At 54.1% G+C, this 26,696-nt stretch overlaps 2 protein-coding genes across 13 annotated transcripts in view; one reads left to right on the top strand and one right to left on the bottom strand.

Annotated features, from left to right (window-relative positions):
* The window catches only part of LOC105486911 (dedicator of cytokinesis 6), a 62,798-nt gene that overhangs the window by 9,315 nt on the left and 26,787 nt on the right, over window positions 1–26,696 (top strand). For 2 of the 11 annotated variants that reach the window (XM_071086578.1, XM_071086577.1), the window contains exons 3-25: window positions 289–464; window positions 695–763; window positions 997–1,126; window positions 2,159–2,371; window positions 4,575–4,660; window positions 6,911–6,977; window positions 7,077–7,226; window positions 9,097–9,177; window positions 9,272–9,425; window positions 9,610–9,737; window positions 9,843–9,936; window positions 10,791–10,953; window positions 15,232–15,349; window positions 15,421–15,491; window positions 15,760–15,898; window positions 15,986–16,087; window positions 16,665–16,751; window positions 16,968–17,199; window positions 17,781–17,942; window positions 21,141–21,304; window positions 22,682–22,786; window positions 25,564–25,656; window positions 25,920–26,015. In XM_071086578.1, coding sequence (XP_070942679.1) covers window positions 289–464; window positions 695–763; window positions 997–1,126; window positions 2,159–2,371; window positions 4,575–4,660; window positions 6,911–6,977; window positions 7,077–7,226; window positions 9,097–9,177; window positions 9,272–9,425; window positions 9,610–9,737; window positions 9,843–9,936; window positions 10,791–10,953; window positions 15,232–15,349; window positions 15,421–15,491; window positions 15,760–15,898; window positions 15,986–16,087; window positions 16,665–16,751; window positions 16,968–17,199; window positions 17,781–17,942; window positions 21,141–21,304; window positions 22,682–22,786; window positions 25,564–25,656; window positions 25,920–26,015 — 2,880 coding nt within the window. The other 9 variants (XM_071086580.1, XM_071086579.1, XM_071086587.1 and 6 more) reach the window with 6 other exon arrangements.
* Window positions 10,846–13,676, bottom strand: LOC105473198 (angiopoietin like 8). Of its 2 annotated transcripts, none has more exons than XM_071086590.1 (4): window positions 13,365–13,663; window positions 13,003–13,164; window positions 11,447–11,513; window positions 10,846–11,341 (listed from the first exon to the last, which is right to left on the bottom strand). In XM_071086590.1, the coding sequence occupies exons 1-4, from the start codon at window positions 13,659–13,661 to the stop codon at window positions 11,076–11,078; spliced, it is 792 nt and encodes a 263-aa protein (XP_070942691.1). In that variant the 5' UTR covers window positions 13,662–13,663; the 3' UTR covers window positions 10,846–11,075. The 2 variants fall into 2 exon arrangements, with proteins under 2 accessions (XP_070942691.1, XP_011725192.2); XM_011726890.2 differs by having other exon boundaries at window positions 11,056–11,341; window positions 11,447–11,556; window positions 13,365–13,676.

Below are 26,696 nucleotides of genomic sequence, written 5' to 3'. Positions count from 1 at the left end.
CCTCTGTCAACATTTCTTTCCTTCCACTGTTAGTTTCTGCCCTTCCAGGCATGGGGTGTGATTTCCTTCCTGGAGCCCCTGGAGGGAGGGGCAGGGCAGGGAAAGCTGAGGTGGGGGTGGAGAGTCTGAGGTCACCCTCCTCCATGGCTCCTCCGGAGCTCCAACACCCTCCATGGCTCCCACTGCCCTCCTATTTGAGTTTGAAGCCAGCACGCACCCACCCCTGCCTCACGCCTCCACTCTCAGCCTCCAGGGCAGTGCGATCACAGCCACTTTGCTCCAATCCAGGTCCCACTGACTGAAGTTGTCGAGCCCCTGGACTTTGAGGATGTACTTCTGAGTCGGCCACCAGACGCTGAGCCCGGGCCCCTCAGGGACCTGGTCGAATTCCCAGCTGACGACTTGGAGCTGCTGCTGCAGCCCCGGGAATGCCGGACCACAGAGCCCGGGATCCCCAAGGATGAGTGGGTAGCCCCACACCCTCTCGGCCTGTGATTCCACTCTGTCTCTGCCATCCACGTCAACCGCCCGAGTTCAGCTCCTGGCTGGGCCGTGACCTTGGACAAGCCATGCTTTTTCTCTGAGCCTCCGTCTCCCCCTGTCTGGAATAGGCAGGACAGCGCTAACCTTACAGGCTAGCAGAAGGATTCTCAGAGACCCTGCCTCTGTTTACCCTGATCTTCTTTTACTGCAGAAAACTGGATGCTCAGGTGAGGGCCGCGGTGGAGATGTATATCGAGGACTGGGTCATCGTCCACAGAAGGTGAGTCTGACTTGGGGGCAGCTCAGGGGGTTCGGAACCCAAAAGGGCTGAGCTGATGTCTGCAGCCGGTCCTACTGTGTATCTGCCCATTGTCCCTGCAAGAGCAGGCAAACTTGTCAGGTGGAGCACGAGGAGGGTGGCTTCGTAGGGGCCGAGTAGGTGTGTCGGAACACACTGGGGAGCCCCTGGGGGCCCTCAGCCCTCCCTACCTGCCCAGCCCCGTTTCCTGCTAGGTATCAGTACCTGAGTGCAGCATACAGCCCCGTCACCACGGAGACACAGCGAGAGCGACAGAAGGGCCTCCCCCGCCAGGTCTTTGAGCAGGATGCTTCTGGAGACGAGAGGTCCGGCCCTGAGGACTCGGTGAGGAATTCCCTGGCTGGGGTCACTGAAGGGGTATGTGTGGAGGCTCCAGTCTCAGGTTTTGGTCACATGTGACAGGAAATGACCCAAACAGTCTTGAGCTCAAAAGGAATTGCATCAGTCCCCATGAGTAAAAAGTTAGGGGTTATAATTGTAAACATTTATTGAGTGCTTAGGGTATACTAAAGGCTTTATATGTGTCCTCTCCTTTCATCCTAGGAGTCAGGGCAGCCATTACACCCAGGTGAGGAAACTGAGGCACAGCAAGGTTCTTAGAGGCCTTGAGCCTGTATTTTGTCAGTCAACATTTACTGGGCACTTACTGTATACCAGCCATAATTATTCCAAAGATTATTGTTGTTTTCATTATTATTATTATTTTAAGTAAGTAATTATTTTGAGATGGAGTCTCACTCTGTCACCCAGGCTGGAGTACAGTGGCACAATCTCAGCTCACTGCAACCTCCACCTCCTGGGTTCAAGCGATGCTCCCACCTCAGCCTCCTGGGTAGCTGGGATTACAGGCATGGGCCACCATGCCGGCTAATTTTGTTATTATGTTTAGATGTACATGGGGAAACTGAGGCCCTTAGAGTTGGGGGTCAGAGACTCAGTGTCACAGAGCTGAGCTGAGATTTGATCCAGTGCAGGAAGGTCAGAAAGAACTCTCTCCTTCCCTGGCAACAGTGAACAAAGTCCCAGGGAAGGCTCTCATTGGCCCAGCCCAGGCCCTTGGAGCCAGTCCCTAGGGTGGGTGGATGTGTTCTGATTGGTCAGATAAGAATCACCTGAAGCCCCAAATGTGGGATAAAGAGTAGCCTCCCCCAACAATGGTAAAAATTGGGAGGCTCTCCAGACAGAAGTTTCTGGAAAGAGGGTAGGCAAAACCCCCACGTGATCCTTAGAGTGATGACCCTCAGCCCCTGACCCTCAATTTCCCCATCTCTAGAATGAGTTTGAGGACACTCTCACCAGAGTGTGGTGAGGGTGTATACAGCTGGCACTCAGTGCTTGCGCATTGTCCACTGGCAGAATGACTCCCGGCGCGGCTCAGGCTCCCCGGAAGACACCCCTCGAAGCAGTGGTGCCTCTAGCATCTTCGACCTGAGGAACCTGGCAGCTGACTCATTGCTGCCCTCGCTGCTAGAGCGGGCGGCCCCAGAAGATGTGGACCGGCGCAATGAAAGCCTTCGACGGCAGCACCGGCCCCCGGCCCTGCTTACCCTCTACCCGGCGCCTGACGAGGTAGGTGCCCCTTCCCAGATATCAGCCAACCAGCTTTTACTGGGTGCCTATTGTATACTTCATGTTTATTCAATAGCTTCTATAGATGGACATCTACTATATACCCCTATAGTAATCTAATCAGCGTTTATTGGGCACCTACTGTATATCCTATGTTTATTAAATAGATTCTATACGTGGACACCTACTATATACCCCTATATTTATCCAACCAGCATGTATTGGGTGCCTACTGTATACCCTATGCTTATTCAATAGCTTCTAGGCCAGGCATGGTGGCTCAGGCCTGTAATCCCAGCACTTTGGGAGGCCAAGGTGGGCAGATCACTTGAGGCCAGGAGTTCAAGACCAGTCAACATGGCGAAACCCCATCTCTACTAAAAATACAAAAGTTAGCCAGGCATGGTGGCGGGTGCCTGTAATCCCAGCTACTCAGGAGGCTGAGGCATGAGAATCGCCAGAACCCGGGAGGCCAAGGCTGCAGTGAGCTGAGATCACCATCACTGCACTCCAGCCTGGACAACAGAGCAAAACTCTGTCTCAAAAAAAACAAAAACAAAAACAAAAAAAGTAGCTTCTGGCTGGGCGTGGTGGCTCATACCTGTAATCCCAGCACTTTGGGAGGCTGAGGCGAGACTCAAAAAAAAAAAAAAAGATAGCTTCTGTATATGGACACCTACTGTATACTTTTATAGTTAGCTAACCAGCATTTAGTGGGCACCTACTGTATCTCCTAAGTTTATTCAATAGCTTTTATATGTGAACATCTACTATATACTCCTATATTTATCCAACCATCAACACCATAGGAAAGGTAAAAACATATATAAAATAAATTTTTTTTTTTTGAGATGAGTCTTGCTCTGTCGCCCAAGCTGGAGTACAGTGGCACGATCTCAGCTCACTGCAACCTCCACCTCCTGGATTCAAGCGATTCTTCTGCTTCAGCCTCCTGAGTAGCTGGGACTACAGGCGTGCGCCACCATGCCTGGCTAATTTTTGTATTTTTAGTAGAGATGGGGTTTCAACATGTTGGCCAGGCTGGTCTCAAACTCCTGACCTTGTGATCCACCCACCTCAGCCTCCCAGAGTGCTGGGATTACAGGCATGAGCCACTGCACCTGGCCAGAAAATAAATTTTTAAAAATTATTTATCCAACAAGCATGTATTGGGTACCAACTGTATATCCCTATATTTATTCAATACATGAATGCCTACTGTATAGTTCTCTATTTAATCAACCAATATTTATTGAACACCTACCACATATGCCTATTTTTATCCAACCAACACTTATTTGGTACCTAGTGTATACTCCTGTGTTTGTATTTAGCCATTTATTGAGTGCTTACTATACACACCCATATTTATTCAATCAGTACTTATTGGGTGCCTCATTGGGTATATATCCCTATTTCGCCAATCAGCATTTATTGGATGCTTTCTGTATGTGCTTATGTTCATCCAACCAACTTTTAGTAGGTACCTATTGTATACCTCTATAATAATTTGACTAACATGTTTGGGTACCCACTGTATTGTTGGCATTGGGGATATAGCCATGGATAGAGAGACCCAGTCCCTGCCTTCAGAGTTCACTGGTGGAGGAGAGACCTCTCTACTAGGAGCTTATAACCCAGACAGAGTAGTGCCATGATGAGGTGCTGGTAATTGTCCCTCACACGGTCCTCAGTGTCCCAGCCACCATGGCTCCTTACACTAGGACATTTTGGGCACTTGAAGAGGTTCCTGCCCAGCCCTCAGGGATCATGGAGGACTTCCTGGAGGAAGGGTTGGCTAAGCTGCAATCCCAGCTACTCCAGAGGCTGAGGCAGGAGAATCACATGAACCTGGAAGGCAGAGGTTGCAGTGAGCCATGATCACACCACTGCACTCCAGCATGGGCGACAGAGTGAGACTCCATTTAAAAAAAAAAAAAAGCTTCTATACATGGACACCTACTATGTACCTCTATATAGCAGAAGTATATATGAACAGTGAGCAGACATTAGCCAGACAAGGAGGAGCGGGAGAAGACGGGCATTCCAGGCACGGGAACAGCATGTGTAAAGGCTCAGAGGCAGGGACAGAAAGACGGTTAGTCAGGCTGGGGTAGAGCTGGTCTGAAGCTGGGCATTCCAGACCCTTCCTGGAGGATGTCCCAGCTGCTCCCCCGCAGCTCCTGCCCCCGACTCTTGGCAGGACGAAGCCGTGGAACGCTGTAGCCACCCAGAGCCACCCCGCGAGCACTTTGGACAGAGGATCTTGGTCAAGTGTCTGTCACTCAAGTGAGTGTACCGATGTATCCCTCTTCTTAGATGCGTGAAAGGACCGTGTGGGTTCCGGTGGGGTACACACTACATGAGCAGTGCCATTACCGTGTGCAGCCCTGTCACCTATGTGGCCACCTGTGGACTTTTACAGGGGGAAGTAAGACTTCCTTTTTCGTTATCCCAAGTCGCCAATTCTTAAGTGCCAATTGTATGCCAGGATCAGTTCTCAGCCTTTCATGTATATGAACCCATCTAATCTTCACCACAACCTCATGAAGTGGGCAAAGGTGGGGAAACTGAGGCACAGAGTGGTAACATCATGGTGCCAAGACCATACAACTTGTGAGGCTGGAGTCTGGCGCTTGCCGGCCCTGCTGCTGGGATCCAGGGTTTGGCTGGGAGGCTTTGGGGCGGGTGCTAGTGACCCTGGGCCTGGCTCTCAGCCCCCTCCACACCAGCCCCCAGGGAGCAGCAGAAGTGCGTGGGAACAGAGTTGAACAGGATGTGGACTTGGACCTGAGCCTGGCCCTGCCTCTCCCCACCCCGAGTTCCTGCCTGGATCGGGGCAGGAAAGGGAGGCTCCATGCTGGCCTGAGGCCTGGGTGGGCCTCCTGCCCTAAACACAAGGATTGGGAACTGGCTCTGTGGGCTCATCCAGTCATTCAACAAACACTTACTGGCCGGGCGCGGTGGCTCCCACCTGTAATCCTAATACTTTGGGAAGCGAGGCAGGCGGATCACCGGAGCCCAGGAGTTTGAGACCAGCCTAGCCAACATGGCAAAACACCATCTCTACTAAAAAAAAAAAAAAAAATTAGCCAGACGTGGTGGCAGGCACCTGTAATCCCTGCTACTCAGGAGGCTGAGGCAGGAGAATCACTTGACCCGGAGGGCGGAGGTTGCAGTGAGCTGAGATTGTGCCACTGCACTCCAGCCTCAAAAAACAAAAAAAAAACCATTTATGAAGTCCCTACCGTATACAGGACACATAACCATGTAATGACCACACAGAGCCAGGATAAGTGACACTGAAAGTGTGTAGAGTCCTGGAGGAGGCTCCTGACCCAGCTTGAGGGCTAGGAGCGGGTATCTGGGACAGCTTCCCTTGCAGAGGGACGTGTACGTGGAGACTCAGTGAGGAAGAGGAGCTGGCTGAATAGAGAGGATGGAAGGGATGTAACGGGGAGCGCTCAGTGTTTCAGTTTGGAGGTGCATGGTGAGTGGAGGCCAGCAAGGTAGAGTAAGACAGGGAAGGACTTATGGTGGCCATTCAGGTGAGCGAGATGGGAACTCCATGCAGCGTGACAGTGGTGGCAGATGACACCCCAGAGAGGAGAGACGGGGAAGCCCAGAAGTTGAGAATTTCAAGATGTGGGGATTGTTGAGCCCAAAACTGCCCCCATGCCAAATGAAAAAGGGCTGTGGTTGCAGGGAGGAGGAACTCTGTGTGAGTTACTAAGGGTGTAGGAAGGGGGAAAAAAAAGTTTCAGTGTCGGCCGGGCGCGGTGGCTCACGCCTGTAATCCCAGCATTTTGGGAGGCCGAGATGGGCGGATCACGAGATCAGGAGATCGAGACCAGCCTGGCCAACATGGTGAAACCCTGTCTCTACTAAAAACACAAAAAATTGGCCGGGCACAGTGGCTCATGCCTATAATCCCAGCACTTTGGGAGGCCGAGGTGGACGGATCACGAGGTCAGGAGTTCGAGACCACAGTGAAGCCCCATCTCTACTAAAAACACAAAAAATTAGCCGGGCGCAGTGGTGGGCACCTGTAGTCCCAGCTACTCGGAGGCTGAGGCAGGAGAATGGCATGCACCCGGGAGGCGGAGCTTGCAGTGAGCTGAGATCGCACCACTGCACTCCAGCCTGGGTGAGACAGCGATCTCAAAAAAGAAAAAACAAACAGAAAATTAGCCAGGCGTGGTGGCACGTGCCTGTAGTCCCAGCTACTCAGGAGGCTGAAGCAGGAGAATTGCTTAAACCCAGGAGGCAGAGGTTGCAGTGAGCCAAGATTGCGCCACTGCACTCCAGCCTGGGCAAAAGAGCAAGACTCTGTCTCAAAAAAAACAATTAAAAAAAACTTTAGTGCCTCAGTTTCCCCTTTTGCAAAATGAGATGTACCTTTTCTGCAAGCCCTTAAGCGGCGGTTCCATGTGGCCCAGTGGGAGTCAGATGCCCTCCACCTTGGGCCCCAAGAGGGAGTGGGGCGTGTGGATGGCGGGAAGTATTAAGGAGAACCCCCTCCCTCCCATTTACTTGTAGGTTTGAGATTGAAATTGAGCCCATCTTTGGGATCTTGGCTCTGTATGACGTGCGGGAGAAAAAGAAGGTAGGAGCCCCTTTTTTCTCTTTCCTCCCCTTCCTCCTCCTTGTTGGGGGGCTGTGGGCTTCCCAGAGGTAGTGGCCCAGCTGCCTCTGGTGTCCCCAGATCTCGGAGAACTTCTACTTCGACCTGAACTCGGACTCCATAAAGGGGCTGCTTCGGGCTCATGGCACCCACCCTGCCATCTCCACCTTGGCCCGCTCTGCCATCTTCTCCGTGACCTACCCCTCACCTGACATCTTCCTGGTCATCAAGGTGCCTGCTGGGGCTGGGCAAGGGGGTGGTAATACCGAATGCCTGTCACTGGTTCAGTCCCTGCCTTCACAGAATGAAACAGATACATCACCAAGAAGGGTAATCAGGGCTGTTGCCGGGGTCACACAGGCCAGGAGGAGGTCCCTAACCCAACTCAGGTGGGGAGAAATCACCGAGGGCTTCCAGGGAGAGGCGACAGTTGAGCTGAGAACCATAAGTGGGCAGCCTGGGAAGAAAAACCATCCCTGGGCACATGTGACAGGCTGGGGGCCTCGGAGGCAGGTGAGATGCTGTTGGGAAGTTTATGGACAGATGAAAGACCTAGTTGGCACCCTCATGTGAGATTTTCTGTTTCTGGGAGTGAGGACAAGTTGCTTTTCTCAAAATCTTCAATTAGGTTGCAATGATGTGTCCACAGGCAGGTGCTGCTACGGTCACGCTTCACAGGGATCCCACCTTCAGTCCTCACCACAGGCCCCAAGGTGGAGGGGTGCTATGGCTCCCATTGGGGAAACTGAGGCACAGAGTAGCTAGGGTCCCACTGCCCAGGGTCTCACAGCCCCTGAGTGGTCAGGATTGGAGTCTAGGCCTCATGGCTCAGAGCCATGTCTAGAGTGGCCTCTGTTTACACTAACAAAGAAAAATGTAGGGAAGGCCAGGTACGGTGACTCATGATTGTAGTCGTAGCACTTTGAGAGGCTGAGACCGGAGGATCGCTTTAGCCCAGGAGTTCGAGACCAACCTGGCCAACATGGTGAAACCCATTCTCTACTAAAAATATAAAAATTAGCTGGCGTAGTAGCAGGTGCCTGTAATCCCAGCTACTGTTCAGGCTCAGGCAGGAGAATTGCTTGAACCCGGGAGGCAGAGGTTGCAGTGAGCCGAGATTGCACCATTGCATTCCAGTCTGGGTGATAGAGCGAGACTCCATTTCAAAAAAAAAAAAAAAAAAAAGCCAGGTGTGGTGGGTCATGCCTGTAATCCCAGCTACTTAGGAGGCTGAGGCAGGAGAATCACTTGAACCCAGAAGGCAGAGGTTGCAGTGAGCTGAGATCCCACCACGCACTTCAGCCTGGGCAACAGGGGAAACTGTGTCTTTAAAAAAAAAAAAAAAAAAAGGCCGGGCGCGGTGGCTCACGCCTGTAATCCCAGCACTTTGGGAGGCCAAGGTGGGCGGATCACGAGGTCAGGAGATCGAGACCATCCTGGCGAACATGGTGAAACCCTGTTTCTACTAAAAATACAAAAAAATTAGCCAGGTGTGGTGGCGGGCGCCTGTAGTCCCAGTTACTCAGGAGGTTGAGGCAGGAGAATGCCATGAACCCGGAGGGGGCGGAGCTTGCAGTGAGCGGACATCACGCCACTGCACTCCAGCCTAGGCGACAAAGCAAGACTCTATCTCAAAAAAAAAAAAAATTTGCATGGCAAGCCGGGGACGTGATGGCTCATGCCTGTTATCCCAGCACTTTGGGAGGCAGAGGTGGGGGCATCACTTGAGCCCAGGAGTTTGAGACCAGCCTGGGCAACATAGCGAGACCCCTGTCTCTATAATACATACATACATACATACATACATACATACATACATAAATGTAAATAAATAAGTAAATGTAGGGAAAATATCACCAGCTAAAGGTGGGCTTGGAGTTTGGGAGTGGATCTGAAGAATGGGAGGGAGTAGCCACCAGGCAGGTCAAGCACTAACCCTTGATCCTAAGGACAGTGGGAGCCATGGGAGGTGTTGGAGCAAAAGCCTTCATATGATAGGAGTGTCTGAGGGCCCATGAGGGGTCCTGGAGGCTGGGGAGTCAGTAGGAGGGAACAGAGCGTTCGGGCGGCGCCTCACTGGATTCATTCATCTGCCCCGCAGTTGGAGAAGGTGCTTCAGCAAGGGGACATCAGTGAGTGCTGTGAGCCTTACATGGTGATGAAAGAAGTAGACACAGCCAAGGTAAGTGTGTGGGGGCTGAACCAGGGGCAGGCCAGATTCCTGACTCAGCAGGGCTAGGATGCTGAGCTGGCAGGGGACGGGGGTCTCCCCATAGAACAAAGAGAAGCTAGAGAAGCTGCGCCTGGCGGCTGAGCAGTTCTGCACCCGCCTGGGCCGCTACCGCATGCCCTTTGCCTGGACGGCCGTGCACTTGGCCAACATCGTGAGCAGCGCTGGGCAGCTGGACCGGGACTCGGACTCGGAGGGCGGTGAGGAGGCGGGGCTAACAGCCCTGGGGCGGGAATCGGGGCGGGGCTAAAGGGTGGTGCTGACAGGCCTGGGGCGGGGCTACGGAGCGAGTGGGGTGCGCCCTCTGCTGGCCGAACTGTGCCGCCCCTGAGTCTCCTTGTTTCATCTTGGTCCCCCTTTTGTCATTGTCACTCCCTCCTCTAGAGCGCCGGTCAGCTTGGACAGACCGCCGCCGTCGGGGGCCCCAGGACCGGGCGAGTAGTGGGGACGACGCCTGCAGTTTCTCTGGCTTCCGCCCAGCCACGCTAACTGTCACAAACTTCTTTAAGCAGGTGTCCTACCCCGGGGCCAGGGACTCCCCCTCTCCCCGCTGGCTGCATCAGCCCTGGGGACCCCTAGCCCCCCGGCCCAGGCTGATGGGAGCGGGTCCCATGTAGGAGGCTGAGCGACTTAGTGACGAGGACCTCTTCAAGTTCCTGGCTGACATGAGGCGCCCGTCGTCCCTGCTGCGGCGACTACGTCCTGTGACTGGTGCGTGGCACACCCCGTACACAAGAAGTATCACTCTCACTCAGTCACTCAACAAACCTACACCGAGAGCACCTACTGTGCCAGGGGCATCAGAGACCCAACCGTGACCTTGATAGACAAATCCCTGACCTCGGGGGCTAACTGTGCCTTCTAATGAGGACCATAGACAAGAAGCAGAATTAATAAGATGGATATAGGGCGGATAATGGGTGGATAATGGCAGCAGGGCAGGCAGGGGTCCTGGGGGCAGAGTTGATCAAATGTAGGGGTAAGGCTGGGGTGCAGTGGCTCAAGCCTGTAACCCCAATACTTTGGGATACTGAGGCAGGAGGAAGATCGTTTGAGTGCAGGAGCTCAAGACCAGCCTGGGGGCCAGGTGCAGCGGCTCATACCTGTAATCCCAGCACTTTGGGAGGCCGAGGTGGGCAGATCACTTGAGGTCAGGAGTTTGAGACCAGCCTGGCCAACACGGTGAAACTCCGTCTCTACTAAAAGTACAAAAATTCACCTGGTGTGGTGGCACACACCTGTAATCCCAGCTACCTGGGAGGCTGAGGCAGGAGAATCACTTGAACTGGGGAGGCAGAGGTTGCAGTGAGCCAAGATCGCCCCACTGCACTCCAGCCTGGGCCACAGAGCCCAATTCTACTTAAAAAGAAAAACAAAAACAAAAACAAACTGTAGGATGAGAGACAGCAGAGTTGAGGGCAATCTCTGGACTTGGCACCTGAGGGACACAGCCCCCCGTCCGCAGAGAACATCGTGGGAGAGCCTGCCCTGACTCCACAGCCCAGACAGGGTGGACTGGGCCGGGAGGCTCCCGGGCAGGTGCAAACCGGTTCTTCCCTTCCCAGCCCAGCTCAAGATCGACATTTCTCCAGCTCCGGAAAATCCCCACTTCTGCCTCTCCCCCGAGCTGCTTCATATCAAGCCCTACCCGGACCCCAGGGGCCGGCCCACCAAGGAGATCCTGGAGTTCCCTGCTCGCGAAGTCTACGCCCCCCATACCAGCTATAGGTACGGCATCTGGGGCCCAGCTGGGCACTTGACTGTGAGGTATTTGTACATCATGCTGGGTGTGGGTCTCCCTAAGCCGAGGACACACACAGACACCCTGGGTGAGATGCCACGACTCTGCTTTAATAAGGGGGGTGTGTAGGCATGAAAGGGTACACATCCTTCCTCCACCCCTCCCCAATGGGGCTACGTCCTCTGCCTTTGTCCCTGCCTGCGTCTGTCTCTGCTCTGTGCTCAGAAGTGGGGCCCGGCGCCCTGGCTGATCCCAGTGAACAGGCAGCTCCTCCCTGTTCAGGGGCCTCATGGGGCGTGGAAGTGTTCCTTGCAGCATGGTTGGTCCTCCGTTCCATCCAGGCAGATTCAGGCTGGGAGCGCCGCTTTGTGGATTCTGGGGAGGGAGATGTGGCTCATCCCAGGTGAGGGGGCCCCTTTTCAGCTGCCCTGTGCACCCCCCATCCAACTGCCCTGCCTCCCAAACCCCCGCCAGGCTCACCTCTCCTGGATCTGTCGCAGCCGATGCTGCTGTGCCACCATCTCCCGCCTCTGCCGCTGCACGTGGCCTGTGAGGGCCCACAGGATGTGGCTCTGCTTGTCAGCGTGAGCCTGTGGGGGTCAGAATGGAAACCTCAGCTGACGGCCACCTCACCTCCCATCTCCTGACCCCCTGCCCTGGCCCCCCTATTGTATCTGTGTGACCCAGCAAGTCAGCAATGCTCTTTGGCCTCAGTTTCTCCATCTGTACAATGGGGATAAAATAGGACTCACTTCATGGGGAGGTGATAAACATCGTATGGATTTTTTTTTTTTTTTTTTGAGACAAAGTCTCGCTCTGTCACCCAGGCTGGAATGCAGTGACATGATCTTAGCTCACTGCAACCTCCGCCTCCCGGGTTCAAGCAATTCTCCTACCTAAGCCTCCTGAGTAGCTGGAACTACAGTCACGTGCCACCAGGCCCAGCTAATTTTTTGTATTTTTAGTAGAGACGGGGTTTCACCATGTTGGCCAGGCTGGTCTCCAACTCCTGACCTTAAGTGATCCACCCGCCTCAGCCTCCCAAAGTGCTGGGATTACAGATGTGAGCCACCAAGCTCGGCCATTGTATGGATTATTAAAGGGCATAGAACAGTGCTGGGTACTTATTGGGTGCTTACAAAATATTACTAGCTTCTCTAGTAGTAAGAATTTATTGGCCAGGTGCTCACACCTGTAATCCCACCACTTTGGGAAACCAAGGTAGGCAGATCCCTTGAGGTCAGGAGTTTGAGACCAGCCTGGCCAAAATGGTGAAATGCCATCTCTACTAAAAATACAAAAATTAGCTGGCGCACCTGTAATTCCAGCTACTCTGGAGGCTAAAGCAGGAGAATCACTTGAACCCAGGAGGTGGAGGTTGCAGTGAGCCAAGATCATGCCACCGTATTCCAACCTGGGTGACAGTGAGACTCTGTCTGATTAAAAAAAAAAAAAAAGGCCGGGCGCGGTGGCTCAAGCCTGTAATTCCAGCACTTTGGGAGGCCGAGGCGGGTGGATCATGAGGTCAGGAGATCGAGACTATCCTGGCTAACATGGTGAAACCCCGTCTCTACTAAAAATACAAAAAACTAGCCGGGCGTGGTGGCGGGCGCCTGTAGTCTCAGCTACTTGGGAGGCTGAGGCGGGAGAATGGCGTGAACCCGGGAGGCGGAGCTTGCAGTGAGCCGAGATCACGCCACTGCACTCCAGCCTGGGAGACACAGCGAGACTCCGTCTCAAAAAAAAAAAAAAAAAAAAAAAAAAGAATTTATTGAGCGCCAACTGTGTGCCCGCCCCATGCTGAATATTTCACCTGCATTGAGTACCTGGCCCTACTGTGAGACACCAGGTGTTGCCCTTATTTGCAAATGGAAAACTCAGGCACACAAAAGGACTTGGTTTTTGTCTGGGGACATGCAGAGTAGAGGCCACAAAGCTGGGAGGCTGATCTGGGAGGTCTTTGGGACTTAGGTGCAGAAGCGAGTTCTGGCCGGGGATCAGGGTCTCAGCCTGCTAGGGCTGGGGGAGCCCCTTACCTTTAAGACCTCAAATTCTTGGTAGGCAGGGCCCAGCCAGGCGCTCCTCAGCTGGACTTCTAGCCGCCGCACGCTGTCCTGTAGTACCTTCTGTGCCTGGGCCACCTCCTCCAGCACCTCGGCTATGGCCTCTGCCTTCAGCTGCAGAATATCCTCCTCCATCTGCTTAATAAACAGGGGGTCACTAGTAGGATGACCAACTCATCTTTGTGTACCTAAGGATTTGCCTGAGTTTATTGCTGAAAATCTTGTATCCCAGGAATCCCCTCAGTCCTGGGCAAACCAGGATGGTTGGTTACCCTAGACATGAACTCCTCTTCGAACTCCTGGCCACCCCACAGTGTCGCAGCTGCGGTGCCCACCTGAGTCTCCAACAGGCTTGCCCGAAGTTCCTGGGCTGCATCCCGGCCCCGGCTGACCTCCTGCCCCAGGAGTTCCACTGTGCGGCCATAGAGACCCAGGCTGTTCCTGGCCTTTGTCAGTCGTCCCTCTGTGGTCTTGTACACACCATTGAGGGCCTGGCCCAGCTGCAGGGTCCCGTGGAAGAGCAGGGTCAGCTCCTCATGCTCTGCCAGTTCTGGGCTGCCCACGGGGGCCGCTGAGGCAGGCTGGATCACCATTGCCAGGGCCCACAGCAGGCACAGAGCAGGCACTAGCATGACTGAGGGTCTGAGTGTGTAGCCACAGCACCGCCACTGAAGCCTTTTATGTCTCACACCCCCACTGATCCCCAGTCAATCGTTAACTGGCCAGCCGGGTGCCCCACATTGCACAAGGGCCTGGCGGTGGTGCGATAGTTGCATCATGCGAATGTCCGGCTGGGCCACGCTGGGATCACGCTTCCTGGGGCTCAGGGCCCGGTGTGGGTGGGGGGCATTGGGAAAGGATGGGCCCCAGACCCCGCTGGGAGTTCCTGAGACTCACCATGCTGAGCCTGTTTCTCCATCTATGAATAGGCATCGCAATGATGATGGTAATAATAGTGAAGATTTTTTTTTTTTTTTTTTTGAGACGGAGTCTCGCTCTGTTGCCCAGACTGGAGTGCAGTGGCTGAATCTCAGCTCACTGCAAGCTCCACCTCCCGGGTTTACGCCATTCTCCTGCCTCAGCCTCCCGAGTAGCTGGGACTACAGGCGCCCGCCACCTCGCCCGGCTAGTTTTTTGTATTTTTTAGTAGAGACGGGGTTTCACCATGTTAGCCAGGATGGTCTCGATCTCCTGACCTCGTGATCCGCCCGTCTCGGCCTCCCAAAGTGCTGGGATTACAGGCTTGAGCCACCATGCCCGGCCAATAGTGAAGATTTTATAAGCATTGAGGGCTTTTATTGGCCTGGTTAGTAGCCAAGGGGGCAGGTGCAGGTGGCAGAGACTCTCCCAAGGTCACACAGCCTCATCTCCAAGACCTGCATATACCCAGATCACCACTGACTGCCATTTTACTCCCTGGAAGATTGTGCAAGTACCTCAGTTTCCCTTTCTGTAAAATGGTGGTGATGTTAGTCCTGCCTCATGAGCTACTTGTGAGAAGTAAATGAGTGATTTCATGTTGAGTGCTTAGAACAGAGCCTGGCACACAGTAGGTGCAATTATTGTATTGTTGTAGTAATAGTGTTTGGTGCAATTATTGTCATTGTTGTTATTTATAATCATCAGTATCGTTACAAAGGCTCAGCTGGAAGGCCTGAAGTGCCCATTATACACACAGGGAAACTGAGGCCAGAGAGAGGTCAAGGCTTGCACAGAGTTGCCCCTGGGGGAAGGGGGCAGGACTCTGACTCTGGCCTCAGTTTCCGCACCTGAGAAATAGGCCACATAATTCTAGTGACCTCCTAGGGGAAGGGCAGTCAGGCCCTTGGGTGGGGCTTAGGCTTGACCACTGGCCACCTGAGCCACCTTGGAACTCTGGCCCCAAGTGCTTCGTTCTTCTCTGCCTTCTGTGTGTCACTGTGTCCACGAGTGCCTCCGATGTCTTTCTGTGTTCCCACCCTCTACCACGCTGTTCCCAATCCGTGCTTTGAGGGTACTCACTTGTCCTCCACCTTCTGCCCTCTGTCCTATCTCCTGCCTGATACCTGTATTACCTCTCACCTGGCCCTGAATGCCCCAGCCTCATGACCCACTCTTCCCGGACTGTCTGTGCTCCCAGCCAGCCTTGTCCCATCACCCCAGCCTCATATGTGCACCTTCAGGGGCCCTGTTCCTCTGACACCCCCATCCTGCCCCCGACAGGAACCTGCTGTACGTGTACCCGCACAGCCTCAACTTCAGCAGCCGCCAGGGCTCCGTGCGCAACCTTGCCGTGCGAGTGCAGTACATGACAGGCGAGGACCCCAGCCAGGCCCTGCCGGTCAGTGACTGCACCCCAGGGAAGGAGGGGAGGGCATCCCCCATGGGTTCCTCATGCATCCACTCCGCCAGGTCATCTTTGGCAAGTCCAGCTGCAGTGAATTTACCCGCGAGGCCTTCACACCGGTGGTCTACCATAACAAGTATGTAGGGGGACACGTGAGGAACTCGGGGGCACTCATGGGGATAGGAGGATGTCCCTTATATATACACATAGGGCAGCATCGATGAGAAGACAGGGGGCAGGAAGAAGAAGAGAGGTAGAGGCTCCCAGAGTGCTAATGAGGGAAGTTGAGGCAGAGAGCAGAGACAGTGAGGCCCAGCAGCAATGCAGGTGTGGCATGGCAGAGGTGATGGGGCAGACAGTGGGGAGCCCAGCCCCCAGCAGATCCCCCAGCCTGATTCTCCCAGGTCCCCTGAATTCTACGAGGAGTTCAAGCTGCATCTTCCAGCCTGCGTGACAGAGAACCATCACCTGCTGTTCACCTTCTACCATGTCAGCTGCCAGCCCCGGCCGGGCACTGCCCTGGAGACGCCCGTGGGCTTTACTGTGAGCCGTCCCCTCCCTCCCTCCCTCCCCCTGAGCCCTCCTCGTCCCCAAGCCTGGCCGCAGACCTGACCTCCAGCGTCTCCCCAGTGGATCCCACTGCTGCAGCATGGGCGCCTGAGGACCGGCCCCTTCTGTCTCCCAGTGTCCGTGGACCAGCCGCCGCCCAGCTATTCCGTGCTCACACCCGATGTATGTGCCCCGGAGCGCCTGCCTGCCAATGCACTCTCCCCAGAAGCACTCCCGAGTCACCTGCCTTCCTTCCTTTCAATCCTGGGAGGCTTGTTGGCCTCTACTGGTGCCTCCAGGGCCCCTGTGTAGCTCATTATCCCCCTATTAATGCCTCTCTGTGTCCTACCTGTCCTCCCCAAAGATTCCTGTTGCCTCTCTGCTCCATTCCCACTTTAGCACCCTGCCTGCCTTCCTGATCACTGTCCCCTGCCCCCGCAGTACCTTATCATTCCCCATGAATGCACCATCATTAATGACTCGAGGCCTCAAATCCTCCTATCCTGTTTCCTGACCTACTCAATGAGTGTTCATTCACCCTGTGTCTCCGTTCTCTGCCCCCCTCCTTGGCATGTGGGTTTTCCAGCCTGCCCAGTGGACCCCCTCAGTCTACTGGGACCAGGGCTGGAGTCAGGGTGCTTGGTTGCACCCCCAGACCGGGCTATACTCACGCCACAGTGTCGCAATGGCTGGGGCCGCTGGGTGACCTGATCAGTCGGGGAGGGCTGACCAGTGCCCACCCGGTGCCTCCCTCCCACAGGTGGCGCTGCCGGGCATGCGCTGGGTGGACGGTCACAAGGGCGTGTTCAGTGTGGAGCTCACGGCCGTGTCCTCTGTGCACCCCCAGGTACGGGGTGGGGCGGGAACCCAAGAGTCCTGCCCTGCTCCCCTCTTGCCTGCCCTAGGATTGAGTAACAGTTGCCGCTGGCTGGGGAGGTCTGGCCTCGGGCCTTGGACGTGACTTTGGTCAGCTGGGCCCAGCTTTCAGGGAAGCTGCTGATTCAGGCGGGGGTGGTCTTTGTCCCCTGGGGCCCCACCCTGCTCACTCCACGTCCCTACCCAGGACCCCCACCTGGACAAGTTCTTCACCCTGGTGCATGTCCTGGAGGAGGGGGCCTTCCCATTCCGGCTCAAGGACGCTGTGCTGAGCGAGGGCAACGTGGAGCAGGAGCTGCGGGCCAGTCTTGCAGCACTGCGCCTGGCCAGCCCCGAACCCCTCGTGGCCTTCTCCCACCACGTGCTGGACAAGCTCGTGCGTCTGGTCGTCAGGCCCCCGATCATCAGTGGCCAGATTGGTAAGCGGATGTGGCCTCAGACCTCAGTTTACCCATCCAGCACATGGCTCCTCAGTCCTGAGGTCCTGAGGGAACTTCTATAGGTCCATTTACCTCTCTGGCCATTTGTCTCATCTGATAAATGACCCCCAGTCCCCTACACCCAGAGAAGGTCTTCTGTGACCCTTTGGCTGGGCACGGCGGCTCACGCCTGTCATCCCAGCACTGTGGGAGGCTGAGGCGGGCAGATCACCTGAGGTCAGGAGTTCAAGACCAGCCTGACCAACATGGAGAAACCCCGTCTCTACTAAAAATACAAAATTAGTTGGGCGTGGTGGCACGTGCCTGTAATCCCAGCTACTCGGGAGGCTGAGGCAGGAGAACTGCTTGAACCTGAGAGGCAGAGGTTTCAGTGAGCCAAGATCATGCTACTGCATTCCAGCCAGGGCAACAAGAGCAAAATTCCATCTAAAAAAAAAAAAAATCTGTGACCCTTTAATGAGCACATGATCCCTCGAATCCTGATGTCTTTATATTTGGAAAGTGGGCGGGGAGGTGAGAGGCCTTGGGCCCTGGAACTTGACCTCTGCTTTGCCCGGCAGTGAACCTGGGCCGTGGAGCCTTTGAAGCAATGGCCCACGTAGTCAGCCTTGTCCACCGGAGCCTGGAGGCAGCCCAGGATGCCCGCGGTCACTGCCCACAGCTGGCTGCCTACATCCACTACGCATTTCGCCTGCCTGGCACTGAGCCCAGCCTTCCAGATGGTGAGTTCGTAGAAATCCCTGGGAGACAAGAAATATCTAGGAGAAGAGGCTGGGTGCGGTGGCTCACACTTGTAATCCCAGGACTTTGGGAGGCCGAGGTGGATGGATCATTTGAGGTCAGGAGATCGAGATCAACCTGGCCAACATGATGAAACCCTGTTTCTACTAAAAATACAAAAATTAGCTGGGGCCAGGCACAGTGGCTTATGCCTATAATCCCAGCACTTTAGGAGGCCAAGGCAGGTGGATCACTTCAGGGGGTCAGGAGTTCAAGACCAGCCTGGCCAAAATGGTGAAACTCCGTCTCTACTAAAAATACAAAAATTAGCCAGGTATGGTGGTAGGTGCCTATAATCCCAGCTACTAGGGGGGCCGAATCATTTGAACCCGGGAGGCGGAGGTTGCAGTGAGCCAAGATCATGCCACCGCACTCCAGCCTGGGTGACAGAGTGAAACTCCGTCTCAAAAAAAAAAATTAGCCAGGTGTGGTGGCACACGCCTATAGCCCCAGCTACTCAGGAGGCTGAGGCAGAAGAATCACTTGAACCTGGGAAATGGAGGTTGCAGTGAGCTGAGATCACGCCACTGCACTCCAGCCTGGGCAACAGAGCAAGACCCTGTTTCAAAAAAAAAAAAAAAAAAAGGAAAGAAAGATCTGGGAGAAGAGCATCCAAGTAGTGAGAATAGCATGTGCAAAGGCCCTGAGGCCTCACGGGCCTTGGCTGGTTTGAGCAACTTGCAACAGAGATAATGTCTTGCCCACTTTTGCCCCATCCTTGGGCTGTGGTTTCTGTTTGCTTGGCTGGAAAATGATTTAGTCAGTCAGCAAGCCTCTTCAGTAGCTTGGAGCGGGGACTGAAGCTGGACCGCCTGGATGCGAATCCTGGCCCTGCCACCTACAATCTCTGTGACCTTGAGCTTGTGACGTCACTTCTCTGAGCCTGTTTTTCCTTTTGCAAAACAGCAGTAATAATAGTACCCACCTTCAGGCCGGGCGCGGTGGCTCAAGCCTGTAATCCCAGCACTTTGGGAGGCCGAGGCGGGTGGATCACGAGGTCAGGAGATCGAGACTATCCTGGCTAACATGGTGAAACTCCGTCTCTACTAAAAATACAAAAAACTAGCCGGGCGTGGTGGCGGGCGCCTGTAGTCTCAGCTACTTGGGAGGCTGAGGCGGGAGAATGGCGTGAACCCGGGAGGCGGAGCTTGCAGTGAGCCGAGATCACGCCACTGCACTCCAGCCTGGGAGACACAGCGAGACTCCGTCTCAAAAAAAAAAAAAAAATAGTACCCACCTCATGGGGGCGCTGGTCATAGTAAATGACATAATAATCCACACAAAATGGTTAGCACAAAATGGTAATCCCTCTACAGAGTTGGATTTTTTTTTTTTTTTTTTTTTAATTTGCCAAATAAACACCAACCCCTATGTGTCAGGCATTATTCTCAGGGTTTTTTTCTTTTTTCTTTTTTTTTTTTTTTTTTTTTTAAGAGTTGGGGTTGGCCAGGCGTGGTGACTCACAGCTGTAATCCCAGCACTTTGGGAGGCTGAGGCGGGCGGATCACCTGAGGTCAGGAGTTTGAGACCAGCCTGGCCAACATGGTGAAACCCTGTCTCTACTAAAAATACAAAAATTAGGCCGGGTGCAGTGGCTAATGCCTGTAATCCCAGCACTTTTGGAGGCTGAGGCAGGCAGATCACGAGGTCAACACATCGAGACCATCCTGGCCAACATGGTGAAACCCTGTTTCTACTAAAAATGCAAAAATGAGCTGGGCATGGTGGCGCATACCTGTAGTCCCAGCTACTCGGGAGGCTGAGGCAGGAGAATCACATGAACCCAGGAGGCAGAGGTCGCAGTGAGCCGAGATCGCCCTACTGCACTCCAGCCTGGTGACAGAGCAAGACTCTGTCTCATTAAAAAAAAAAAAAAAAAAAATAGGTGGGCATGGTGGTGCATGCTTGTAATCCTAGCTACTCAGGAGGCTGAGGCAGGAGAATTGCTTAAACCCAGGAGGCAGAGGTTGCAGTGAGCTGAGTTCACGCCATGGCACTCCAGCTTGGGTGACAAGAGCGAAACTCTCTCAAAACAAAAAAGGAACAGTCAGGGTCTTACTCTGTCGGCCAGGCTAGAGTGCAGTGTCACGATCATAACTCACTGCTGCCTTAAACTGCTGGGCTCAAGTAATCCTGTTGCCGGCTGGGCGCAGTGGCTCAAGCCTGCAATCCTTGCACTTTGGGAGGCCGAGACGGGCGGATCACGAGGTCAGGAGATCGAGACCATCCTGGCTAACACGGTGAAACCCTGTCTCTACTAAAAAATACAAAAAAATAGCCGGGCAAGGCGGCGGGCGCCTGTAGTCCCAGCTACTCGGGAGGCTGAGGCAGGAGAATGGCGAAAACCCGGGAGGCGGAGCTTGCAGTGAGCTGAGATCCGGCCACTGCACTCCAGCCCGGGCGGCAGAGCGAGACTCCATCTCAAAAAAAAAAAAAAAAAAGTAATCCTGTTGCCTCAGCCTCTCCAAGTAACCGGAACCACAGGTGTGCACTACCATGCCCGGCTAATTTTTTCATTAATTTTTTTTTTTTTTTTTTTGAGACGGAGTCTTGCTCTGTCGCCCAGGCTGGAGTGCAGTGGCCGGATCTCAGCTCACTGCAAGCTCCTCCTCCCAGGTTCAGGCCATTCTCCTGCCTCAGCCTCCCGAGTAGCTGGGACTACAGGAGCCCGCCGCCTCACCCGGCTAGTTTTTTGTATTTTTTAGTAGAGACGGGGTTTCATCGTTTTAGCCAGGATGGTCTCGATCTCCTGACCTCGTGATCCGCCCATCTCGGCCTCCCAAAGTGCTGGGATTACAGGCTTGAGCCACCGCACCCGGCCATCATTAATTTTTTTGTAGGGACAGAGTCTTGCTATGTTGGCTGGGCTGGGCTTGAACTCTTGGGCTCAAGTGATCCTCCTGGCTTGCCCTCCCAAAGTGCTGGGATTATAGGCATGAGCCACTGTACCTGGCCTATTCTCAGTTTTTCAATGCCCCCCAAATCTCTGTGAGGCGGCAGTCATTATACTTATTTTATAGATGAGGAATTTGGAAGGTCAGAGAAGGAAAGTGATTTTGCAAAGATTAGCTAAGTAGGAAGGGACTGGGAGGCATCACATCAGGTGGGTGGGTGGTTGACCCTATTCACTCCATCCTCAGGGGCCCCTCCAGTGACAGTGCAGGCTGCCACACTGGCCCGTGGCTCTGGTCGCCCCATAAGCCTCTACCTGGCGCGTTCCAAAAGCATCAGCAGCAGCAACCCCGACCTCGCCGTGGCCCCTGGCTCTGTGGATGACGAGGTTTCCCGCATCCTGGCCAGCAAGGTAGGGCAACGGGGGCCCTGGAATCTCCAGGCTTAGTGGTTGTAGCTGCCGCGTGGGTGGGCAAAGAATCTCTGCTGATGAAACATGGGAAACAACAGAGACGACAACATGGATGAAGGCTTAACTCTGGGCAGCAGAGTTGGGCTGGGCTGTCGCAGGTTTTGGGGTATGGATCAGACTTGGTACTGAGCTCTGTACTCCATGACTGACCCGAGGACGATGGCAGAGCTTGGCGTGGCTGAACAAAGAGCAATATGTACCTAGTGTAGCAGGTGCATATACACATTCACTTCATGCATACGCCTACACAGGTGCATATACACATTCACCCCTCACTTGCATATACCTACACAGGAACATGGGCACGTTCACCGTATGCGTATATATACACGGGCACATATATATGTTCACCCCATGAATGTGTGGACACAAGTGTATATACACCATTCACCCCATGCATATATGTACACAGGTGCATATACACATTCACCCCACACATAACGCATATACAGACCTGGGTGCATATACACGTTTGCCCCACGCATATACAGACCTGGGTGCATATACACGTTCGCCCCACGCATATACAGACCCAGGTGCATATACACGTTCGCCCCACGCATATATAGACCCGGGTGCACATACACGTTCGCCCCACGCATATACAGACCCGGGTGCATATACACGTTCGCCCCACGCATATACATGTTTGCCCCACGCATATACATGTTTGCCCCACGCATATACACGTTCGCCCCACGCATATACAGACCCGGGTGCATATACACTTTCGCCCCATGCATATACAGACCCGGGTGCATATACACGTTCGCCCCACGCATACACAGACACAGGTGCATATACAGTTCCGCCCCATGCATATACAGACCCGGGTGCATATACACGTTCGCCCCATGCATATACAGACCCGGGTGCATATACATGTTCGCCCCATGCATATACAGACACGGGTGCATATACACATTCACCCCGTGCATATACAGACACGGGTGCATATACACATTCACCCCATGCCTCTACTTACGCAGGTGCGTATACACAGTCACCCTGTGCCTGTATGTACACGGGTCCATATTCACCTCATGCATATACGTATACGGGTGTGTATACACATGCACCCCATGCACAGACGTACAGGGGTGTGTATGCATGCACCCATGGACCCACATACACAAGTATGTATAGGCATGCACCCAATGGACCTACATACATATGCACATTTTTCAGGATTTTCAGGACGTATGATGATACATACGTGGGCACATGTATGGTCCAGAACCATGTCCACGCTTGGTATTTCATGCTGCTTTCCCTGCCCTCCACTGGGGATGCTAGCACTTCTTCGTGTATCTCCAGGGCATCGATCGCTCACACTCCTGGGTGAATTCCGCTTATGCTCCAGGAGGCAGTAAGGCTGTGCTGCGGCGGGCGCCCCCTTACTGTGGGGCCGACCCCAGACAGGTGCCCTTCCTACCTGTCCCTGCACTTGTGTGACACCACCTCAGCATGAGCTCCTCCCACCTTCCTGGCTGCATCTGACTAACCTAAGGGGGCTGCCTGAAGGAGGTGGCAGACCCCTCTCCTGCCTTTGTGTGGGGCTGTGAAGTCTGTGTTTAGGCATCGCTGGGTCATCTTAACTGGCCTTTTGCTGCCACATAGGCCACAGTCTCAGATGGAGACAGAAGGCACAGGGATGATATGCAAATAGCATGCAAATGAAGTGCAAATCCAGTCACCCATAACCTCACTGCCCTGCATGGCCTATTCACCTCCCTTTAATCCACCCAGATCATGGGATTCTCAAAGGGCTGGACCGGAACCTCTCGGCTCCCCTATCCCATTTAAGACAAAGAGCTCCCCTTATTTACCCTGCCTCTTTCCAGGTACCTGGTGTAGTGAAGGGCTTTGCCTCCAAACAGACCTGGGTTCAGGTCCTATCTCTGCTATGAGCTCACCCCATGCTCTGAGCAATTGGATGCATCTTCCTGAGCCTCAGTTTCTGCATTTGTAAAATGAAGATAACACTCCAATTTTTCAGATGCAGTTTGGACTCAAAATATGGTGCTCCCCCAGCAGTCCTGAGCCTGTGCTTGAGTTAGGGCTGAGGGCATTGCAGTGGGATTTTGTTGGGATGATAGATTCTTGGTCTGGCCTTGACCCTGAGCTTCTAACTAGTTGCGGAAATAGACATGGATCAAACAAATGCGTTAAGTGTATGATCACACAGCGTGGAAAGGAAGCAAGTAGCAACCGAATACCAGCTTCTCTCTGGGTGGTCTTGGGGGCTTCTCCAGGGGGGTGACATCGTTTGCTGGGACCTGAAGGGTGAGATAGAGTCAGCTAGGGAAGGGTGGGTGGGTGTGGGTGTTGCAGGAAGAGGGAAAGGCATGTACAAATATTGGGACCAAGGTCAGAGGACTGTACACACAGAGAGCAGGCCACAGGGCTTGCTTCCTTACACACTTGGCCCTAGGGCCTCTTCCAGCTCTGTGCCCATCACCAAAGCAACCTGTACCCTATGACAGGCCCAGGGGACTGTTAGCAGAACAAGCAGGGGGGCCTTAGGGCAGTCATTTCCTTGGATTGTTGGGAATCTGGAAATCTGGTAACACTGAGGCTGGGCCTTTTCAATGGAAGGCCCTCGTGGTGCACAGTGAGTTGCCAGGGCATGGCTGGGACTGGGGTAGCTGGAGAGCCCTCAATTGTCAGAGTAGGTCCCGGGGTTGGGTCGGCTCTGTCATCAGACCTCCTCTTCCTGCGAGCAGCCTCGCCTCCCAACCAGCGAAGGAGGAAGCAAGAGTGGAGCTTGAACTCCTCTGCCCATACCCATTTCACAGATGGGGATACTAAGGCCCAAGCCAGGCTTGGGCAGGGCCAGGCCTGGACCCTTGGACTGTCTCTGCTATTCCTGGCACCTCATCAACATCTCACCTCCTCTGTCCTTATCTTTCTGCCTTGTCTTTCTCCTCCTTCCCCATCTTGTGTTTAACCTCCTCTGTCCACACGCACCCTCCTGCACCTCTGCGTCCTCCTCTCTGTCCTCTAGACTCACTGACTCGGTCATACTCTACACCTCGTCCACACTCACTCTCACCTTCTCTGGCCACACACATTCTTGCTGTCTACACTGATTTCATCTCCTCTGCCTTCACCCCACACACCACGCACCCATTCCCAGCCTTCGTGTGTTCTCGGTCCTGCTCCATCCACACTCCTTCTGCCTATTGTGTTCGCACTGCTGTGTCACTGCCGTACCGTGTTTTCATTGTTATTCTCACCTCCTCTATCACATTCTTTTTTTTTTTTTGGAGACAGAGTCTCGCTTTTGTCACCTAGGCTGGAGTGCAATGGTGTAATCTCGGCTCACTGCAACCTCTGCCTCCTGGGTTCAAGCGATTCTCCTGCCTCAGCCTCCCAAGTAGCTGGAATTACAGGTGCCTGCCACCATGCTTGGCTAATTTTTGTAGTTTTAGTAGAGACGGGGATTCAACATGTTGGCATGTTGGCCAGGATGTTCTCGATCTCCTGACCTCATGACCCACCTGCCTCAGCCTCCCAAAGTGCTGGGATTACAGCATTCCTTTTTTTTTTTGAGACGGAGTCTTGCTCTGTCACCCAAGCTAGAGTGCAGTGGTAACATCACAGCTCGCCGCAACCTCCAAGTCCCAGGGTCAAGCAATCCTCCTGCTTTGGCCTCCCGAGCAGCTGGGACTACAGGCACACGCCACCAGGCCCAGCCATATATATATATATGTTTTTTTTTTTTCTTAGTAGAGTCATTATCTTACTATGTTGCCCAGGCTGGTCTTAAACTCCTGGGTTCGAGCAGTCCTTCTGCCCCAGCCTCCCAAAGTGCTGGGATAACAGGTGTTGAGCCACCCCACCCAGCCTCATGTTCTTCTCCCATACCCACACACCTTGATCTTGACTCACCCAGCTCTCTCCAGCTACTCTTTTATTTGTCCCTGCCTCCACTGCTCTGTCTACTCCCACAGCACCCTGGCCATGCCAACCAGCCTCCCCTCCCCACCCATGCTGACCCATCTCTCTTTCCTGCCTGCCCCTACTGCCCGTCCATGGCCCTGACCCATCCATGTGGAAGCATTTCTTTCTCTATATTCACACCGACCCACCTCTTTTCCCCCATCCCTGTCTGCATGGACACGTCTTTCCTCCAACCACGTACCCCTTCACCTCATCCACACTAACCCTCTCCTCACCATCACATCCCATCATAGGCCATCGACCGCGCCTCTAGCCGAGCCTCCTCCTACCTCGAGGGTTCCTCCTCAGCCCCACCAGCCACCCAGCCGAGACCCACTGTACAGAAGGTAGTGGGGGGAAGGGTGGATGACTTCATTTTTGTCCTGGCCCCCAGCAAAGGGGTCCAGTGCTCCTCCCCCATCCAGAGCCCAAGGGGGTCTGGTGAGCCCAGGGAAAGGGCACGTCCACTCCTCTTACCCCTCTCCTCCTGCTTGGCTCCTGCTGCACTAACCCCGAGCCCTCCGGCTGCATCCTCCCCTGGCATGCCTTCCAGAAGGGGTGCGGGAAGGGGTGGCACCTTGCACTCTGTGACCCCTGCCTCTGTCCCCAGCTGCTTCACGAGGAGCTGGCTCTGCAGTGGGTGGTCAGCAGCAGTGCCGTACGCGAGGCCATCCTCCAGCACGCCTGGTTCTTCTTCCAGCTCATGGTGAGACCCCCGCCTCCCTGCCTGGTGGCAAGAGACCCCCAAGGGAGCCCCTTCCTTTTTTAAAGAGAGATGCCCCCTGGCCAGGCGCAGTGGCTCCTGCCTGTAATCCCAGCACTTTGGGAGGCCGAGGCGGGTGGATCATGAGGTCAGGAGATCGAGACCATCCTGGCTAACATGGTGAAACCCCGTCTCTACTAAAAATACAAAAACATTAACCAGGCGTGGTGGCGGGCACCTGTAGTCCCAGCTACTTGGGAGGCTGAAGCAGGAGAATGGCATGAACCCAGGAGGCGGAGCTTGCAGTGAGCCGAGATTGCGCCACTGCACTCCAGCCTGGGCAACAGAGCAAGACTCAAAAAAAAAAAGAAAAAATAAAAAAAAAGGAGAGAAGCCCCCTGAGATTGCACCTGAGATATTTGAGAAATGGCCCCAAGAGACCCCCCACCTAGGGAGGTAAGAAGCACTTAAGGTGGTGTCTCCGTGGAGAGACTGTACCTGAAACCCCCTTTAGAGAGAGCCTCCCTTCCCCATGAGACTGTTTAAGGAGAGAAACCATTAAGAGACCCTCACCTAGAGAGGAGACCTCCATCCTGCAAGAGATATTCCTGGATAGAGAGGGAAAGCTGTGGCTGGGCACAGGGGCTCACGCCTGTAATCCCAGCACTTTGGGAGGCCGAGGCG

The sequence above is a fragment of the Macaca nemestrina genome, chromosome 20 (genome assembly GCF_043159975.1).
Source record: "Macaca nemestrina isolate mMacNem1 chromosome 20, mMacNem.hap1, whole genome shotgun sequence".
NCBI lineage: Eukaryota > Metazoa > Chordata > Mammalia > Primates > Cercopithecidae > Macaca > Macaca nemestrina.
This window is presented reverse-complemented; position numbering and strand designations above follow the sequence as displayed.